Source organism: Phalaenopsis equestris, unplaced genomic scaffold (assembly GCF_001263595.1).
Source record: "Phalaenopsis equestris unplaced genomic scaffold, ASM126359v1 Scaffold000094, whole genome shotgun sequence".
Taxonomy (NCBI): Eukaryota; Viridiplantae; Streptophyta; class Magnoliopsida; order Asparagales; family Orchidaceae; genus Phalaenopsis; species Phalaenopsis equestris.
The window spans coordinates 5,833,297-5,855,314 of record NW_018164536.1 but is presented as its reverse complement, the minus strand read 5'-3'; the positions used below and the strand labels follow the sequence as shown (position 1 = coordinate 5,855,314).

Here is a 22,018-nt window from a genome sequence, read left to right as displayed (position 1 = left end):
TCAGCAGGGGCAGATCCTCAGCTTGCGTGTCTAATAACTGAAGTAGTAATAGTCCTCACATACTGTGCTTTTAAGAGTCAATCAAAGGACGTTGGTGTTTTTAAAAGAATATTGGCTCTAGTAGAGCAAACCCAGTCTTGGCTTTGGTAGGTAAACACAACTTTCCTCTTCCATGTTGATTAAATTCTATTGGATTTGATGTGATTATTATTCCTCTTTTTATGTTTTTATCTATTTTTTTCTACAAGTATCATGGAGCCAAATTCTATGATATCACGCCACACCATCTTTATCGAGGCTCTCTATAGATGCGCGCTTTTCGTAGTTGAAGAGCGCAAGTCATTTGATGATGATCTAGTTTATTCTTTATGTCTAAAAATGCTAAAGGAGTGTACGGAGTCACCATTGCTGGATCGCTTCCCTAGTGTACGTCAACTATACTTTCATTTTGTTGTCAGACTGCATCGTTTTGATCACTAGATTGCTAAATATTTACCTTGATATGTGCTGACATTGAGATTCAAATATAGATGGCTCATCGAATTTGTTCTGCCATTGATGTTAAATGGGACAGAAAGTCCTCTCTGGTTGTTGATACGCTAAGAATGAGCTTGGAAATTAGCTTTTGTGAGAAAATGGTATGTTTTAAATATCTCATGCGAAGAGAACTTTTGATTTTTCTCTGATGCGCTTGACATACCTCCACACACTTTTACATTTTTTTGTTTTTTTGATATTATGAAGCTACTTTTATTCTGTAAGATCCACCACCTTTTATCTCCTCCTGAAAGTAAGTGTAGTTTTTTCAAAGATATTTACTGATGTTTATTGCTGGAAAATTTATTGTCATGGAACTTTATACTACTTGAGGAAACTTATCTTGAAGTTTGGTTTTGATCCTCTATCTCTGATCAAGTTTAATTTATTTTATTTTATTTTTGTTCTTATTCAAGTTAATGAAACATCATAATGAAAAGTAGAAACATTAAGTTTATTTTATTTTATCTGTAGTTATTTTATTCGTTAGAGTCGCATTCAGTTATTTCACATTGAGTTTTGCTAGACTTTTGAATTACAAAAAAGACTTTTTCTAATGTTGTGGCATACGGGAACATTTAATATCAATACCTCTTTGAAACAAAATAATATAATTAACTATATACTATTTAACTTGGGCATAAACAGTTTTGATATTAATTTTTGAAACACTTCCAAATTACAATCTCATTATTTGTCTTGATTAAATGTGTCAATAATTTGTGGACTAATTAGCGTATTTCATCATACATTCTGAGAAATCTCAATGAATTTTTTGTCTTGATTAAAGGTGTCAATAATTGAACCGATACCACATTTCAATTTGGACTCGACTTGAAAAACGTTGGGTTCAATATGATATGATCAACTTCCTGGTCGGACTTGGGTCTTAACTTGTAACTAATTAAATATTTGTGTCAGTTTTGTGTTTTCTTCAAACCCAAAATTGACTTGATTTTGGCTTTAAATCAGAGATTGGCCCACAAATATGATATTGACTCATAAATCCAAATTTAACCTAAACTTGACTTGATTTTGACTTGAAATGCATGTTCAAATGGTCATTCAGATCATGTTTGGTTTAATCTTTTTGAAGACTAGCTGGGTTCAGGTTAAGATTTTTTATTTTTTCAATAAATGGGCTGGGTTTGTGTTACACCTATTCGGGTAGGTCAATTTCGGTTCATCTCAGAACCAAACCTTGGGCTCGATTTGCCAACCTCACTCCATTTCTTCCTGCTTTTTGAAGGAACATTTTTATATTGGCTTCATTAGTGCTTGATATGTTTTTTTAATCAAACCATTGTCACGTAAGCTACCCATATTGGCTGTTCTTTTGGAATGGAAAACTTCTATTAAGCTAGTGCTGATTGGGATGCAAATATAATTGAAATTTGTATGGTTAAGATGGAAGTGATAGTCATACTATCATGTCCACTAGGTGTTGTAGATATTTGCTTGTTTTTTATTCTCTTTACCAAATTATTTCATAACAAAAAAAAATGATGGGATTAGATAGCGAGGGATTGATTTTATTATTAATGTTAGATGTTTGTTTTTTTTTCAAAATTCATGTTTGCCTGATTTTGCAGAGTGGAACAATTGTTCTTATAATTTTATTAATATTTCATTTGGATTATAATTCTTAGTTGTGAAATTTTAGAGAGCATCTTATTTTCACTCCATTGCTTCCTACAAACATGCACGGAAAAGACCTCGAAATCACTTCATTTGTTCTTTTACATGAAGCAGCATCTTCAGGATGCTACTATCGTTGCCAATGTTGCCAATTTTCTTAACAATTCTGTTGAGAACTCTTCAAATATTTGGTAATAACAGCTCCTATGTGAAACTAGAAAAATTATAAATGTCTTCCGTAGGCTGAATATTTTGAATTTAGTTGCTTTTTTCTGGTGCACCCATGCTTGTTTACGAACTTTTATTTGTTTTTGCTAGGTTAAAGAATTTATTATATTTCTGTTCATTAACATTTATACAATGACAATGAGTTATATTTAGAAACTTCACATTTATAGTGTTGCATTTGCAGTTTGGAAGGTGGTGACAATATTGGACACGTCCAAAAGATTGCAAAAAAACCTTATTTTGTATTCAGAAACAAACACCAATAAATATAATATATTACAACATGTAAGGAGGATAAATAACACATTCGAATAATAAAACTTACAATATCATTTTTCTAAGGAAGCACGATAACATCTAATAGAAAAAAAACTGAAGAAATACTTTCAAAAGTAAAACTATTCTATATTCAACAAAAGTAAAAGCCGAACTGTACAAGCTTATATATACAAAATGATATTCTATAGTTGGAAAATTTGATTCTATGTTGATGATCCATTAAACTACATGTTAAATCTTCTTTAAAAGAAAATTATAAATAAGTAAAACTCAACTAGTAATTATTAATTATTGAATTTTATCGACAAGTTGGTGTGGCATGTAGCATGAATAATAAAAGACATGATTTACTATATATATTAGTAGATAGTAAATATTATTAACTTATCATTGTGTTTCAATGATTTTGCAGTACTTCAATAAATATGAACATGTTTTAAAGTGGCTTCAAATATGATGATGTTCATGATTATTTGTTTGATGAGTTGTAATACATGTAATTTTATTTTGACATCTTCATATATAACCATATCCGGTTTAATCATACATCTCTAAATGTAACTAATTAGTCATTCATCATTACATTGCATATTAGTTTACATATTGATATAGTTGATTTTATGAAAACACCGTAAGCTTGTTAAGGTAAACTCTAGCAAAAAAATTCAATGGTTTTTTATAGAGTTGTCACTCTATAGACATGTTGGCCTGCCTAGCTAATTTAAAAAAGATTTTCCTGACCTATATGCCATTGCATACAAAGATACATTTTATGGTTAATGAGCAAATTAGCAATATTATTTAATAATTAGCATAACTAGTATTATTTATATATTAAAACGCTCGTTGCCTCACAACATGATTAAAATTTATTGCATTCAACTGAGATAATATGTGTGAAAAATAATTATTGCAACTTTCTGCATTAATTCAATATACATAAATTTATGCAACAATAAATCAAGAGAAACTCATCTATGCAATTTAAGATTTCATTATGAACATAAAAAATATGATATGCTTAGCAAGTAATTGAATGACAAAGTCATGACTATCAATATTATAAATTATTTAGAAATTCAATACAATAATAAGAATAACACTCATAACAGAGAATGCTGTGTTTACTTCTTAATAGATTATGATTACTCATTTCCTAAGTGAGTTATGAGAGTCTCAAAAATCAATGAAGATCTATTAAAATGCACCGGATGGATGTTCTACATAATACAAACTTGTGATTAATTACACTTGCTTAAATAAACACAAATAGGTATGAAGAAATAATAATTAGCTAAAAATTTGTTTGACTATGACTATATAAGTTATTCCATGTTCAACTCTGTTGATCATCATAATGATAATATAAAATCTATAATTTCAAAAATAATTTCACATAATTAATTAAAATTAACACTAATATAATATAACTTTTAGGAAAAAAACTAAGCATATTAACTTAAACTGCAAAGATGAAACAAAAAGCCGTGAAAGGAATGCAAAGATGGTAAGGGAGATAAGAAAGCTTGATATTTTTGTTAACTCAAGTGAGGAAGAAGTTGTGAAAGGAAGGTGACGGTTCTCAATTGGAGGAGGAATGAGGCAAGGGAGATGTTTATCTGTTTTTAATTCTCTGTTAAAGCACGAAAGAGGAATGGGCGGGAAAGATGAGAAGGGTTTGGCAGCTGAGATGAGGGCAACAGTAGAATGCCTTAGCCTTTGATCTTTAAATCCCAACCTTAGGTGGTTGGTGACAGGAGAGTTACAGTATTCTCTCGATTGGAAGAGCAGGTGTGGTTGGGGATGGCACAATCTATACGAATGATTTGTGAAGGCTTTGTTTGATCTAGATACTCATGTGGACTAGAGGGCTGTTTTGATTTGGTTAGGACTTATATAAACCGGTTTAGTTATAACATGATGATATAATTGATAGGTTTCTCTTATGAAAAAAAAATATGATCATTTTTTGTTTTGCTACTTTACTAATTGAACATCTATTGCAATTGTATTTTACGAAGTGGCTGCATGATGTATTTTTCTATGCAACACAAGTTTGTTTATGCTCTTATGAGTTAAAACCTACTAGCACCCAATCTTGTACTTAGAAGACCTATTGTGTTGTTCAACCTTCCATTTATAAGTATTGATGGGAAATTTGGTATGAAATGATGCTGGTCATTGAAATCTTCTTTCTTTTAACTAGCTTGATCTAAGTGCAATTTGTTTTGTTGTGGTTACTGTTTTATATATATAGTTTGTAGGATCCATATATTGTCACTTTGCATTCTATCTTTTCCATTGTTTAAGATCTTCTATATATTTACTTCTTCAAATGATTTTGGCAGGTTGATTTGGCAAAATATGTGGATTCATTGCTTGGTTTTATATCAAATTTTACCGAGGCATTCTATTTAAATGAGAAGGTTAAAGATGATTCAGAATTGTCACTTGAAGTGGCAGATAATATGCAACAGGTTTGTATTTGGCACATTTAATAATGTTTTATCTACTTCTTTGTGGATCAATATTTTTCATCCTCTCTTTTTCATTCTACTGTTCCATTGCCTTGCACTTCCCTCTCCTACTCTTTTGTTTATATTTTTCACATGAAGTCTAGCCAGTTTAGTGTAAGAATTATAAAACAACAGCACAATACCTTGGGAATGAATTTGCATCCTCTTAAAGATGGATCAACTTATAAGTCTTACATCCTCGAAAACTATAATGAAGTTGACTCCTTATTCCGACAGTATATCATCTAAACAATGTAGCTAGTTGTGTGGTCTAAATTTATTCTTAAAAAAAATGAAAACAACACAGCAAGTTGAATTTTATTATTAACCAAATCATAATGCCTTGCACTGTCAAAAATCTCTTGAGTTTTAATGCTTCCCTTCTATTTGAAATAAACCTTACTTGTTTCAAATATAACAATTCATTGGAATTTCTTGTAAATAAGCACAATTTTCACTGTTATACACTTACGGTGTTGACCTTCCATTCCAAGTAATTACAAAAATCTTGAGTAGTGATTCCCATCTATTATGGACACATTTTGTGTTAATCTTCTCTATTCTCATTTCCATCAATGCAATTTCAGAAATATATAAATGATTAAGTGCAGTATGGATGCTGCTAGGTTTATTTTTTTTCTCGAGAAAGGTGCAATTCCTTAGGCTGAGTTTACTTGCCAATTTATGAGGATAAATGATGTAATAAAAATCTTATCCGTTTTGGTTGTTTGCATTATTGATGGGTTCATTCCCACAGTCTTTTCACACATGGCCATTTGTTATTTTTCTATCCTTCATACAATTTTTTTTTTCTAAATATGCTGTCTTGGTTTAATTATTACTATATTTTCATCCTTGCTGAAATGAATAAAAGGGGAGCATAGTCTTCCTTTGACAAAAGCTGTTAAAAGCTTGAGATTTTAGCATACCAATTTTCGCTCTTATAATCAATGTCACCGATAGGTGTAAGCTTAAATTTTGCTCTGCAATTCATTCTTATATCAAAGCTATACTAGAGTCAATGATTAAATTGCAAAAATTGGGCTTTGTGTCTTCTTCCCTTGTTATGCAAGTTTTAATACTGGGTGATTGCTTAACAATTTTATATGGTTAAGCGGGCTTTTGGTACATGATGAGTCCTAGTGTTAAAAATATTTTGTGTGGGTTGATTTTCAATTTAGATAAATCTCATGTGAGGGGAAAAACAATGAAATTATATGAGAGTGGAGACCAATTTCACATTTGAGGTTAAATAAGAATTGTCTTCCATGTATGTTAGTTGTGGCCTTTATCCTTTGTCATAAACTTGTGGATTTTGACAATTCTCCTTGTATTAATTGTTTGGCTTTACTCATGCTTATAGTATACCTCTTCACAGTGACACAATATTGTGGGTGTATTGGGACTTGATGAAGTTTGAAAGCTTTGTTCATATACAAAGGCTCAAATATTGGCCACAATTTGGTGGTGGGGATATCTTGTATGACCTTTTATCAAGGCATCATATAATAAGGACATCTATATTGCCTCGAGTTATTCTCTTTCTTCCTATCTCTGCTTCAAAAATGATATTTGTCACGACCCAACCAATGAGCTTGAAATTTTTAGGTGGGAACAAATGGTTAGACGATAAATTCAAATTTTCAGTTTCCAATACTATCACTAACTAATCAATAGATTCATCCAACTAATCGAAAGAAACAATAACAACAAAAAATAAATTTAATTGAAAGTAAGACATGTAAATATAAAATTTTTTTTTTTTTTGTTGTTTGTTGGCCATGTTTTTTATACATATTGTCCTTTCTTTGACTCATTTTAGTCAAAATTTTATGCTTGAAATTTTTTAGTATAAATATAACTATGTGAATATTCATGCCTCTAAATTACATTAATATAGCGAAGATAGAAATAATACGATGCTATTTAATTGTAAATATGTATATAATTTGTCTGGTTTAAATAATTAAAACGATCATTCAAGAGATTTTAAATGAAAATATGACACTCAAAATGACACTATGGTGAAAAAGGATTTATGTAGCCGACTCCACTTAGTAGGATAAAGGTTTGTAGTTGTTGCTGTATTTAAGAGTTGTTAAACTATTCTATAATACAACATAATATATTTTCTTATCAATATTTTTTCATATATACATATTTGTCATAGGAGCATTGTCTAAAGTTGTATCCATTAATGTATATTAATATTAATATTCATTTTTAAATTACATGCACATGTAGCTTTATCTTCCCAGCTAGTATCATAAAATCGTGAACTTCATAATCAAGTCAATATATAAATAAATTATGTAAATCATTTTTTTTACATGATACATATTATTCATTATTTTTTAATAATTAATTTTATATAATGCATATGATAAGTAAGTAAATCATAACAAATAATTTGTCATTTGTTTCAATACGATCAATCTATTTCATAACAAGAGTAAATCATAATGAAACCTACAGTAACAATTTATTGAATAACAATCATTAATGTTTTAAATTTAGTGGAAACAACAAAATCACCATAAATTTAAACATAAATGAAAATATGACACTAAATCTTTATTTACTAGAACTAAATGAAAATATGGCACTAAATCTTTATTTACTAGAACTAAATGAAAATATGACACTACATAGAACCCAATGGAGAAAAAAGGATTCATGTAGCCGACCCCACGTAGTAGGATTAAGGCTTTGTTGTTGTTATAACAAAATCACCATAAATTTAAACATGATTACTCACTTTGATGACATGTAACTTGTTTTTTCTCTCTACTTTTTTTTACTTCGTTTTCTATTTATGATTCCTATGATAGAATTCTTTATATTATTAATTTCATATCAAATATATAATTAGGTTTGCATATCTTTATCTAATTTAATCACTTCATTTTGATTATAATTTCTCAAATTATGGTTAACATATTACTTTAGTTAAATTATTTAATTATATTTGTTCTCTTTATGTATAAATCTTTATTTAATTTATTTGCATTATAACTTTAGTTATTAAGTTATAATTAATATTTGCTAATTTTTAACTTAATTTTCGATAAACTATTACGATTATATTGTTAAATTTTTATTAAATAAAATCTTAATCTTACTTTAATTTTACAATAAGGTTGGAGAGGTGGCTTCTATAGGTTCAAGTTATAGATTCCATTTTTTGACACTTAATTCTGGTCTTTTGATTGAATTATTTTCTTGATATAATTCTCAACAATTTCAATCCTCATAATATTTTAAAAAGTCTTTAGGTTGTCTCAGTTCTATATGAAACCTCTTAATAAACTTGTATAATTTTTGTGCTTTCATAATATGATGGATTTTCATATTCTGTTTTGAGGTATTTCGTATTATAATTGAGCTTGATTCTTTTATCTTGTTAGTCTTAAGTTTTGAGATGCTCATAAGGGAAATCTATAGGTCACATATTGATTTTTTTGGGGGCATTTACACACACACCACCCAATTCCTTTGTATTTACATATCTACATTCTAAACTTTACTTTTTACATTTTAGATCCTAACTCCTACGAGAAAAACTAGACCTCACAAAAATTGAGGTCAACAGTACCACCTAAATCAGTCAAATCACATAAAAAATATCTCTATTTTAACTTTTAAAAATTGAATAAACTTTGTTATGCATATAGAAGGTTGCATATTTATGTAAAATTTGAAGTTAGGGTGTTAATTATATAAATATCTAAATATTTAGTGATATGCTTGCAAGTTTTTTATTTTTTTTTTTGGTGGAACAATTGCTTTAACATACTAAATTGTTGTATTGGATTGCTCGAAATTGATGTAACCTAAGAAGTTATATGTGACAAATTTAGGGGCAAAATCATTTCTTATCTTTTGCTCAGTGATCTTTGTAAGAACTTGTCTGATCAGAAACTTCTTATCGAGTGATCAAGGGAGTCAATTTTGGAATATTTTTTTAAGGAAATTTACGTACGTAAAACATATTTCTTATGTATTTGCCTATCTCACTCCAAAACTTCTATATTTACTTGTGTATCGCTTTACCCTATGCATGAAAGGGTGGATTTGACTTATGAACATTGATAATTAATGACATTTTTGATGTGATAGGAAAGAATTGAATGGTATGGGGATAATTTTGAAGATTTGGGTGTTAGATATGTAAATATAGAAGAATTACATGCTATGCATATAAATGCCCCTTTTGTTTAAGTATTTGGGCTGAAAGATTCCCAAAGTGACCTTATACAGGTTGGCGGTGCACCTATGGCACGGACTTAATGTATGCATTTGCGCGGTTCGAAACCTGTTTCCTGAACTTCTATTAAACATCCTACAAAACTACGTTTTACCATTCACGTATTGGACACACTACAGAACCAAGGTATTGAAACTAATTTTATGCTACATCAAAAAACTTTACAAATTATGAGGGCATGTTCTATCAAAAACATAATTGTTGATCTTCAGGCATTTAACGTGCATTTTTATTGACAAATTTCCATGAAAATTTTGTTTTTACTGTCTGTTTAGCCCTTTATTCTCTGCATTATAAACCTTGTTGTTTTCTTGTTAATAAAAAGATTGAGTCTTCCATTACCTCGCTGTTTCATGTTTATATTTGTTTTTTTCTTAGCCTTCAGAAGCTTTGGAACTGTGCTGCAAAACAATATGGAAGCACATACAACTTTTATGCCAGCCTCAGTTGACATATTCTAAAAGCATTCAAGGCTTTGCGGCATCCAGAGATTCAATAAAAGGTGTCATCAAAGATGCAGTTACCAAATGTCTTAGAATAATAGATATTTTGCATAAGCTCGGTGCCTCCAATTTTCATGAAGTTGTATGTAAGAGTATGTATGAACTTTCTGTTGTGGAAATCTCTTTCCCAAACTCATCCCTCTGTTTTCCATTGACGAAACAATGGATAAAGGTACTCTTTAACATATCATAGTTTCTCTTATATCAATCCTATTGATCAACTTGCCTAACAGTTTTAAATTTCAGATGTTGTGCAAAGATTTTAGTGATGTCAATGAAGTGGATGATGCTCCAGTTCTTTATTCGATGTTGCTTTGCCATTGTCCAACATGGCCAAAGAACATTTTAGGAGAGATTCTTGAACAGGTATGGTCTCATAAAACTGTTGTAATGACATGAGATTTTCACTTCTTATATTAGCATTCTGAATTAATTCTATACTGGATTTACAGGAACTTTTAGCATATGATCAACTAGAAGCATGGAACCCTGCACTTTGCCATAAAATGGAGATAAAAGTAATTGAAATTCTCTTGATGAATGTTTTTAATGCTAGAGATTTCAACCTGCAGAGAGCAAGGGTACTTTTGAGGAAGGGTTTGGTACTCAGAACTCGGGGGATAGAAAGTTTAAGCAGCTCTTTTGACTGTCTTTGCGAAGCTATTTCTCTTTTGGTGCTTATCGCCATCTTATTATTTTTATGCTTATGTTAGCATTCCAATATGCTTATCTATTCATGTGTTCATAATGTTTAAATTTAACTTACGTGTTTTAGGAGAATGCAACTTATGATTCGTTTAAAGCAAAAACTTTAGGGTATCATCAGTTAGCCTCTGCATACTTGCTGCGAGCACAATTTACTCAAGAGAGTAAGAAGAACTGGGAGGTAAGATTTTTATATTTTAAATTCGTAAATCATCTCCAATTTGAAACGTCAATTACTGTTTTTAACACTATGTTATATCATTGATTCATGTTGTAATTCTTTCAGTTAATTCAGTCTGATATACAATGTGCAATCAATTTATTATCTGAACTTGACATCAGTGTTTATCATACTTTGATTACTGGAGTCAAACCAAGTGTAAAGAATACAATATTCATATTGTGCCGCACCCTTGATCTGCTGTCTTTAAAGGTCTGAATGTTCAAGTAAGACAAATTTTCTGTAGCGCTTTTTGTTTTTCTTTTCTAATTATTTTTGTTATATTTCAGGGCTTTTTAAAGTTTCACTTTGACATATATACTTTGATCAACTTCTTCTGTAAATACGAAAATTTATCATTGGAGAAATGTTTGGCTTTGCTATGGACAGGCAGAAGGCTAGGCCATTATTTATGTCCTTCTCCAATTGACCCAGATTTGATTTCAAGGATTTCGCAGCTCCCTGATAATAGTATCAACTCTTTTGCTTTCTGGACAGATTGTTTGAAGAGTTCTTCATTCTTTCTCTTGATGTTTGTCCAAAATTTTTTAATTTCTGATTCTATTTTGAATGAAGAAAACGTTCAACAAATTGAAGATCTTTATAGCTGTAAACTATCGGTGGAGGGAGTTAAAGTTGCTGTGTCATCCCTTCTTTTAGATGTCAGTTTCTTTGCTAAACTTAAAGCTTATGTGTCTTTGATGCTTTTGAATAATATGTTGATCTTTCTTAGCAACACTGTATTTATCTTGGTTTCAGGTTTCTGCAAAGAATGAAATGGTCTTTTTTGCTGGACAGATTTATTACAATTTGGCTGAAAGTCTTTTTGCAGGTGGAAGAGTACTTGAAGTAAGTAATCTTTGCAAACACATTTGACAATACAATTTTAGTTAAATATGGTTAAATTTCTACCTCTGTCTGCCAACCTTCACTGCTATTGACATCTAACGTATTTTTCTCATAACTTGCTATTATTTTTAGTGTTCTACAATGTGTAGCGATTGTTTTTTCTAGTTTAATTTTGAATATTAAAATAGTAATATTAAATTGGTAAATTTGTCATATCTAACAGAGATAATTTGTGTAGCAGGGGCTTTCTTATGCTAAAGAGGCTTTACATTTAAGATATAAAGTCTTACGGAAAAAGTTTAACGTGTCCAGCAAGAGACCTGTAGAACTTACAGAATCTTCAGTAGAAGCTAGTGGTGAACATGATCATCTTTTCCTTGAGCTGCTTGGATCAGCTATCAGTGACGTTTGGCGAGACATAATTAACATGGAAAAATGTTCTCTTAGCCCTTGGATCATTCTTGGTTGCTATCTTGAAAGTACTTTGCAGGTATGTTACATATTATGAAAATTTTCTATTCTTTGTCTTTCATTTATAACATTTGCATAGATTTCATTTTTTTTTTTCAGGTTGGGATTTTCCATGAAGAAATAGGAGACGCCGTTCAGGCGGAAAGACTTTTCCTTACTGGAAAAAGATTTTCATTTTTACATTCTTTACCACATTTTCAGATTGCTTTCAATTGTGCTCTAGGTATTTGCCATGCATTCTTCATTTTATTCGTTTGTTTGAAATCCAAAGAAATGTTGGTTGTTTTGACCAACTTTCTTTTTGGTTGTTTTCACTCTTCAGGTCAGTTATACCGTAAGAAGCTTTTCTGGGATTTAGCAGAACAAGAATTTAACATTGCTCGGAAGCTTTTACAGGAAAATGACATCATGATTTCTTGCAGGCATTGCAAGTTAATTTTTGAAGTTAAAATTGATATGCAAATTGCAGATTTATCGACGGAACGCTTGAATAAGGGTTCCCATGTCCAGTCTAATGCTCTTGATATATATAGATCAGCTTTTAGAAAACTAAGTAATGATAATGTGGAAGGTTCATTTATTGGTTCCTGGAAACAATTTAGTATTTGTGAATCTCTAAGCAAATTCCAGCTTGAAGACACCAGACATGTCACAAACAACGCTAAATCACATCCATTGGAGAGTGATAAGAAATTACTTCCTTGTCACATTTGTTCTTGTTTAGAAAATAGTTTTGATTCTCTGAAAGTTGAGCAACAGAGCTCAACAATATTAACTGTGGTGTCACATGGTGCAGAATGTGGAGAGTCACATACGCAAAGGGCCCTAAAAAAACCGTCTAGAAAAGGGTTGAAGCAGCCTGCAAAGGTGGCTAGTCATAATAATAAATTGAAACCCCAGAGAAGTTCAAGAAATCGATCTTTTCATGACAAAAATACCAGTATTTCTGCACAAAGTGAGAATTATAGTAGTGCACTTTATGGGACTCTAGACGCTGATATATTTAGTCATAGAAATTCGCAAATTAAAGAGGATGGTACTTGTCCATTCGATGGTGGAGTTTTTACTAAAGTTGAATGTTTGAGATGTCTTTGCCTTAAGATGATAAAAGAGGGAACCATGGAGAATTTCATTCATTTTAAATGGCAATGTCAGCGAAGGCGTCTTTTATTAAGGCTTTTACTGAAAATTGGTAAGTATTTTTCTCATGAAAATGCCTTGGCAAGGTGAGCTGTTTTTTCTTTTGCGTATTTATCTCACTGTTTATTCCTTTCTGTTTTTTTATTTAGCAAAATCTCTGGAGGCACCTTGTGAAAAACAGGATGCACATGAAGTACATCGTGTATTTTGGCAATGCATCTTTGTGTTGTTTGATGGAGAGCCTTGCTTTGATGCTAATTTCCATGGTTGTGATTTAAATTTGTTCAAATTAATGGGGGACAATAATATAGGGGACATTTTTTCTGTTGAACGTGCTGCTTTACTGTACAATATGAGCTGGTTCTTTTTGAAAGATTTTCATCCCGAGCACATGAGGTGATTATTTAAGTTGTTTTTTGTTCTGTTTGCTACAAATTTGATTCCCATTTTTTGTTATTCATGAAGCTTACTTTTATCACTTATGTTTTCCAGTACCAAATGCTGTTCACTCTCAAATGTACATATGCAAGACATCATTTCATGGTTATTAATGGCCTTCATACTATGTCGACAGATCCCGTCACTTTTTCAAAAGGTTAGTGAAAATATATTGATGTCGTTGTCAATTTTGGAAAAATATATATCTTTTCCTCAACCATGTCCTATATATCTCTCCCTAGGATTGCCAACTTTTGGTTTTTCTATATTATGTATCGCAAAGAATTTATTTTCTCTAGCACAGGTGTCTCGGCTCATTGCGTCACTTATCTTACTATTAACTGTAGAGGGCTCCATTCCTCCACCTCTTTGCTCACAAGGTTCACTTTCTTTAAGCCATTGGGCTGCATTTTTTCATCAAGCTTCTATTGGCTCAATTGTGAACTATCAATATCTTTCTCATCTTCGAGATAAGGCATGCAATTTCAAGACTTATAAGGTGCGTAATTAAGAATACACTAGATTGTCCATTTAAATTTAGTGTGCATAAGAATCATAAATCACCAATTTGGCTTTTAATCAAATGTTTGTTTATTTTTGAAAATTTTCTAGCCATGCTCGTTTATAGAACAAGATGATAGGTGGAATAGAATTAGATGATAGGCTTAGGTTTATATAGTTTATTGCATTTTTTATTTTCTTGTTCTTCAAATTTATTCTGTTAAAGTTTAAGCAGCATGTAGGAGACAAACTTAGTTTGTTTTGATTAAAAAAGCAGTATTTGACAATTATCGTCCTTTTGATGTTTTGTTATTTTTTGCCTTCATCTTAAATAAACAAATTATGTGGCCAAAGAACAATTGTGCACAAAATTATCAACAAGGGGTACAATAGATTGCATGATTTTAATTCTTCATAAAATCATCTACCGTCATTTGCTACCATCAAGTTTTTTCAATTGAGAATCAACTTAGGGTGCATGATTTCACCCACTGTGTTAAAGCTTAAATATAAAATGAAATCATTTACATTGATTTCTAAAGACATGTTTTATCACATCCTGGTCCAAGACATGGAAATTTTCAAGTTTAGAATAGACAATCACACGATATTAATCTAAATTTTCAAAGTTAAGAAGAAACGGTCCAACGATCAATTACCTTTTTCGTTTATATGCACATGTTTCTTAGCATTTCATAGCTAGCTAATACTATAAGAATTTCATTACGGTCAATTATGCATATGAAATCATACTTTATAATCCATATCATTAATATACTTTTTTCATTCAATTCTTCCTTTACATAATACATAAATGACCACCTTATTATTTTACTATAGTCCAATATGTACATTCTCCTGCTTTTATAATAGTCGACTAAGTGTCGAATGAGTTAAATAATCAATGGGATAAACAAATTTTACTAGAATATGTAAAATATAAAAAAATAGAGAGTAATGACAAGCATGTTAGTCTTACGTATTAACATGGGCGTCTTTAATTATAAAAATGAATATTATGTGCATTAAGGTAAATCAAACTCTTATCTCACATTAAATAAATGACTATCTTAAGCGATAAATATACCTCTTGCAAAGAGATATAATATTTTACTTGAATGTCAAGTATTTAAGGCATTAGTTACTTTTTTGTCGTTCTTAGTTGTTCATAGCTCGAAAAATGTTATGTGATTCTTATAAATCTTGACACATTCATAATATCAAGTCGTCACCTAGCCCGTTGGCTAACCATTTATCATTGCTCTGCATTCAAGGCTGGACTATTTGTATCAACTTTTTAGCCCTTATTGATGCTTACCTCTTTCGGTAAATCACAATCATGCCTTACTCATCCTTTCATAGATTTTTTTTTTTAATTTGTAGCATTATTATTATAAGCTTTACCTATATCAATCACAATTAATTACGCGTATCAAGTTAGTACAAGTCATTTAAAAATATATATTTTTGTATTTTATTATGAATCACATTATGAAACATTTATAAGATTTGAATATTAAATTTTTTTTGAAATTATTTGAAATCGGGGATTGTATAAAATGCAATAATTTCATCGATAATAGTGGGTGTCATTGACACATTCAATATAAAGCAATTTTTATAAAATTAGGCTAATGAATAATTTGTTTTTTTGGTTTCGAGACAATGTATACCAACACTTCTAAAAATGTGTTGTACTCGTGTCAAACTCGTATAAGGCACCGACACTTGTCCGACACTTCTCTGACAAAGCATGTGTTGCTTGTTTTCTTGTAGGTAGAATTGTAAAGTGATCTAATAGTACATTGACCACATCTTTTACTCAATTTGCCATCCAAAAGTATTTTGTCTCTTTCCTTATATTTCTTTTTCTCATCATCCTTAGTGTCATCCTTAATTATTTGTCGTTGGCTTTAGCCATCCTCATTCTCTATTTTTTTATTCTTACTGTTGCATGAGGTGTTAAACTTATTTTTTACTTTTTTTTCCTAACAACTCCTATCCAATTTAGAATTGTGGTGAGTTTTAACTAAATGTCTTGATGAGATTATGTAACACATGCTATAGGTTATTCTCTTTTGTTTTGTAGAATTAATTTATTTGGGCAACTTATTGTCCCGTTTTTCATGATTCTTATTCTAGATTGACTTTTTTTTTGTGGAAAGAATTCAAGTTTCTTAATCTGTCATTTCTTCTATTTATTTTAGATTTATTGTGTAATTTTTTATGGGACGAATACATACAGGGTAGCCAAGCACCCTCTTTCATTCATTTTTCAAATTCTCACTCAAATATCAAAGGTCGTGATAAAAATCCAATCCATATTTTTCATTTTTTTAAATTCACAATGATTTGATCGTGGCAGGCGTAAATGTATCGGTTTCATAATTTAAAAAATTACCTAGATGTTTGATTTGTAAATAGCAATGTTTTTGGTAGTCGGTATGTAATTATCCCTTTTTTTTTCAGAACTTCCATTACAAGTTAGATGTGTGACGAGTTTTAATTGTATTGAAAAAATTACTTGGCTGATGCTTTAGTTCTGACCTCCTTGGTCTGCAGAAAAAACTTATTTAACATATTGTTCGATTTTTTTCATCTTTCTCATTCTAGTTTGGTTTTTTTTGGCAGGAATATAACTCTCTAAATCTTGTATTTCTTCTGTTTTTTGGCTCTTTGCAGGGCCTAGAAAGCGAGAATGTATTGGAATCAGAGACAAATGTAAATTACATCTCAAGGTTTTTTTCTGTTTAAATTATACCTCTTAATTTCACGTTTTTAGGATCTAATTGAATATTAGCGACTATAGTTTGCTTATTTTATTTCAGATATGCACCAGAAAAACTTGAAAATCTTGGAGAATTCGTTGAGGACTTTTTCCTTGGCCTCCCTAGAATTTCAATTATTTGCATTAGCTTGCTTGATGGTGATTATGTAAACCTGCTCGGGGAAATGTTGATTCTACCTTCCTTTTTTCCGGCATGGTTGCTTATCACACGGTTTGATGGGAACAAACAACCGATTATTATGCTGTTGCCTGTTGATTCAATTTCAGAAGGTATATGTGTTTACTAAGCATAAAATGAAATGGTAGAAATTATAAGCATTTGGATACATACCGCCCAATTCATATGTATTTACATATCTAACATGTAAAACTTTATTTTTTTACATTTATTCTACCCAAATATTTCATATCACAAAAAATAATGTTGTTTTAACCTTTGAAAATTGAAACACACATTTTCATGCATAAGTGGTATGTATGTAGAAATTAAAGTATAGGTGTTAAATATGCAAATACATATGAATTGGCTCTTATGGATGCAAATCTTCCAAAATGCAATATCCCTTACTATTATATGCTAATAAATTCGTGTTTTAACTGCTGTCAGAATTTCAACCCAAGTCTAGTCCATGCAAGGAGTTCATACGTGAAAATGTGGTCTCTGACTGGCCGTGTCCTTGGAGTAGTGCTGTGATTGACGATGTGGCTCCCTCGTACAAGCTTATTTTAGAAGCAAATTTCTCGTCTCTATCTAATCATGTCCTTAATGAAGCTGAGGCCCGTCTTAACTACATCAAGTGGTGGTCTGGTAGAATGATTCTTGACAATCAACTAAATAATTTATTGAAGTATGCTTAACCAACTTCCTACTTTCAAAATTGAAGGCTGTTTCTTCTTTTTTTTGTTTTGGTTTGTTTATGTTTTGATTTGAAACAAAACATATTTCTCTAGTTGATTCAAATGTTAATTTATTTTTTTAAAAATAATAACTAAAAATATTTAGAAAAACACACTAAATAAAAATTTTTATAAACTGAAAAGAAGAAAAAAAAATGATCTCAAATAAGCCCTAATTTATTGGTTTATGTTATTCAAATCTAAATTGACGCACATATTGTTATTTATTGGCTTTTTGACTTCTTTTTCTCCTGTTTTGATGCAGAGCAATGGAAGATAAATGGATAGGACCATGGGGGTGCTTGCTTTTGGGTGAGAGAGTGGATACCAAATCTCTTGAAATTTTTGCTGGGAGACTGTCAAATTCTCTGAATTCCCAATGTGATTTTATATTCAATGATAATCTCATCAAAGTTATACTCAGTGGTGCTCAATCTGTCTTTGCTGTTGAAGCCTGCATTGCTCAGTCACTGTTTTATAAAGGATTCTTTGGTAGGGGAGGATGTTGTGGGGAGCAAAGGTTCAGGGCATTTGTTGACCGTAGTAAAGAAGTTAAGTCAATCCTCACATCTATTGAGAGTTTGATTTCAGAAGCAATGGGTGAAGGCATGAAGGTTGATAGGCAACCAATTATTCTCGTCTTAGATTCTGATGTGCAGGTAATCACTTTCATTTGATGGCGAATAAAGATTTTGGTTTGATATTAAACCTTCTATTGAACACTTCTATTTGGAGAAAATTGTTAAAATGATCCCTTGGTTCTTTGCATGAGGTCATTTTAGTCACAGTGTTAATTAAAAGAATATTTACATATAAACTAGTCAATTCTTATGTATTTACATATCAACACCTAAACTTCAATTTTTACATACATGCCACATTTCCTATGTATGAAAATGTTTCACTTTTTAAATGTTAAAATGGTTGTATTTTTGATGTGATATAAGAGATTTGGGTGGTATAAATGTAAAAAAAAAAGTTTAGTTGATAGATATGTAAATGCATAGGATTTAGGTCATATGCATGTAAATTCTTCCCAATAAAAATGTCAATTTAGTCCTAAAAGTCTTTTAATAGTAGTTTAAATAATCCCGGTGAGGATTATTTTAGCCTCTGTTAAAAAATTCTCGGAATTAATTTAACATTTGTTTAAATATGTCGGATGACTTTTGTTGTTCATCCTAACCTTGTCCACTACTTGAACAACCTTCATTTTAGATTTCAAGGGAAATTTTCTTTAGAATAAAGTAGTTTTTGCACTTGAGAGCTATCTTAAACCATGTTTGCATGACTGCAGATGATCTCATGGGAGAACATGCCAATATTGAGAAAGCAGGAGGTTTATCGCATGCCTTCCTTAGGCAGCATTCTACTAAAACTGAACTATCATGCCCGTGAAAAGAGCACATTTGAAGTTAATCTTCCATGCATAGACCCTTTTCGTGCATATTATTTGCTTAATCCTAGTGGCGATCTCATTCATACACAGCAACAATTTGAAGAATGGTTTCAAAATCATAAGTGGGAGGTAACACTCTGTTTGAATACATTCAAAGCAATTTCTTTTTTTCTAGGCATTAACTTCCATACCACCTAATTCCTATATGAAACTCTTTGCATTAACAAGTAGTTTTTTATTATTGTGCAGGGCAAAGCAGGAAATGCTCCAACAAGTGAGGAACTATTGCTAGCTTTACAAAATCATGACCTATACTTGTATTTTGGTCATGGAAGTGGTAAGTTTGTCTTAATCCAATTATTATTTCGTAATTGTGCCGCGGTCGTTTAATAGTTTCAAAGCACCTAATTCCTATGCATTACATATTTAACACTTAATTCATACTAAATAAAAATTACAGCCATTTTAGCTTTTAAAATGTAAAATACACATTTTCTTGCATGGATGAGGTGACATGAATGTAAAAAATCAAAGTTGAGGTGTTAGACATGTAAATACATAGGAATTGAGTGTTATGTATGTAAATCTTTCTTTTTTTCTTCACAACATTTACCTATATAGCATCAAATTCCTATTTATTTACATATTTAACACCTATACTTCACTTTCTTATCTTTATACCAATCAACTCTTTCATATCTCATAAACAATACACCATTTTAACTTTAAAAAAATGAAATATACGTCTTCAATCACAAATAAGGTGGCATGCATGTAAAAAAATAGTTGTTAGATATGTAACTACATCGAGCATTGAGTGGTATGTATGTAAATCTTCCCCTCTTTTTTAATGCCACAGGAATGCAATATATACGTGCGGATTCTTTTGGAAAACTTAGTAGTTGTGCTGCTGCTTTCCTCATGGGTTGTAGCAGTGGATCTCTTAGACAGAGAGGTTGCTATGCGCCTCAAGGTGCTCCCCTTCACTACTTATTTGCAGGCTCCCCTGCAATTATTGCAAATTTATGGGAGGTATCCGATAAAGATATTGACCGTTTCGCGAAGGCCATACTCAACTCTTGGACTCAAGACTCCATTCTTCATAAATGCAACAAATGTATCGATTTGGCAGAAACTTCTAATGCCGGAAAATCGAAGTTCCCATCAAGAAGAAATTTTTTGAAATATGCAGAGATTGTTGAGGAGACTTGCAGGTTTTGTGAAGCCAAATTGAGAGTTGCTTCATTTATTAGTGAGGCGAGGAGTGCTTGCAAACTTCCTACTATAATAGGGGCATCAGTTGTTTGCTATGGTGTGCCTACAATTTTAAAGAGAAAATAATAAATTTATAAGAAATTGTTGCAATGGTTTACGGATGATGCCAGCTATTTTTCAGCAGACTAATGGCTATTGCTATGCTTGTATGGTGCCTTGCTGGGTTCCATGCTCATCGGATGGTGTTGAAAATAGTTTGAATTGGGATTTGACGATGGAAATGGATCGAGTTGTTGCCGGTGATTGGCAGGTGGTTCTGGGTCGAGTTTATCGGGAAATAGCTGTTCTGGGACTTCTGTGTTTCAGAGCTTTTCTTCTAAAGGTATAATTAAAAATGTAATCTTTTTTTTATAAGAAATTGCAGAATTGTCTTTTTTTTTTTTTGTCTTAAAAGTTAGCAAATAGCATGTATATATATAATAGTCTGGCCTAGGTTTGATTCCAAAATGATTAGTTATGCTAAAATTTAACTCGTACTCTCTGTAATATCTAGGAACAAAACTATTAGCTAATCTCATCCAAGAATTCATGAAAATTAATGCTAAATTATTCACAATAAATATGATTTGCAAGTGTACATTGTATTTGTATTTATCAACTTCAAAATTAAATAGATTCAAATATTACCGTGATATTCACATTGAAAGAAAATTTTAACCAAAAAAAAGTTCTTTTTAATTTGAAAATAAAGTAATTAATTTATAAATATATTTTTAAAATAAGTTGCTTTACGTATGGAGGCTCCTAAATAATAAAATTTACGTATCACGGCTCCAAAATAGTATTGCGCACTCTGCTATGATGCCATCTCATCCTTCCCCTATCCTGCTCGAAACCCTTACCTAAAATCATCTTCTACAACGCATACTTCCCCCTTCACCAAGCTCACTGGAAACTAACATATCTGCTTCCCAACCCAGATTTAACAACATTAGCAGGACATTTCTTCTAGCTTCAACTCTTGGCTACTTTGCATGGCTAGTTCTTCTTCTCTGCCCCTTTACATTTTAAATGTTGTGTTTAGATCATATGTACCACACAATTCTTATGTATGTTCATATCTAGCATCCAAACTTTAATATTTACATCCACAGTTCCAATGCCTATGGGACAGTAGCCTAAGTCCAATTGAGATTATTAGATTTTCTTTTTTTATCATTACTTGCTATTTACAAATCACTAGCAAGCTTTTAGAAAATTGCAAGTATTACATTACATGAAAATTGAAGCCTCCTCGTGTATATATGTATACACGTATATACGTATGCTTGTATATGTCTATGGGTATAAACCTATACATTTATATACACATATGTATATACTATATGCATATGCATATAAATACATACATACATACATACATACAT

General features: G+C 31.1%; 1 protein-coding gene across 1 annotated transcript in view; it reads left to right on the top strand.

Annotated features, from left to right (window-relative positions):
* LOC110020186 (separase-like) overlaps positions 1-22,018 on the top strand; it is a 28,872-nt gene that overhangs the window by 606 nt on the left and 6,248 nt on the right. Inside the window, exons 2-25 of the mRNA XM_020718192.1 lie at positions 5-146; positions 249-426; positions 531-638; positions 5,031-5,159; positions 9,844-10,140; positions 10,215-10,334; positions 10,421-10,642; positions 10,744-10,854; positions 10,960-11,106; positions 11,184-11,555; positions 11,653-11,742; positions 11,984-12,232; positions 12,313-12,436; positions 12,536-13,405; positions 13,503-13,749; positions 13,846-13,948; positions 14,096-14,290; positions 16,975-17,030; positions 17,121-17,350; positions 17,688-17,928; positions 18,243-18,636; positions 19,275-19,505; positions 19,626-19,713; positions 20,236-20,973. Of these exons, the coding sequence (XP_020573851.1) occupies positions 5-146; positions 249-426; positions 531-638; positions 5,031-5,159; positions 9,844-10,140; positions 10,215-10,334; positions 10,421-10,642; positions 10,744-10,854; positions 10,960-11,106; positions 11,184-11,555; positions 11,653-11,742; positions 11,984-12,232; positions 12,313-12,436; positions 12,536-13,405; positions 13,503-13,749; positions 13,846-13,948; positions 14,096-14,290; positions 16,975-17,030; positions 17,121-17,350; positions 17,688-17,928; positions 18,243-18,636; positions 19,275-19,505; positions 19,626-19,713; positions 20,236-20,717 (5,426 nt within the window). The 3' untranslated portion in view covers positions 20,718-20,973. The remainder of the gene's footprint in view (positions 1-4; positions 147-248; positions 427-530; positions 639-5,030; positions 5,160-9,843; positions 10,141-10,214; positions 10,335-10,420; positions 10,643-10,743; positions 10,855-10,959; positions 11,107-11,183; positions 11,556-11,652; positions 11,743-11,983; positions 12,233-12,312; positions 12,437-12,535; positions 13,406-13,502; positions 13,750-13,845; positions 13,949-14,095; positions 14,291-16,974; positions 17,031-17,120; positions 17,351-17,687; positions 17,929-18,242; positions 18,637-19,274; positions 19,506-19,625; positions 19,714-20,235; positions 20,974-22,018) is intronic.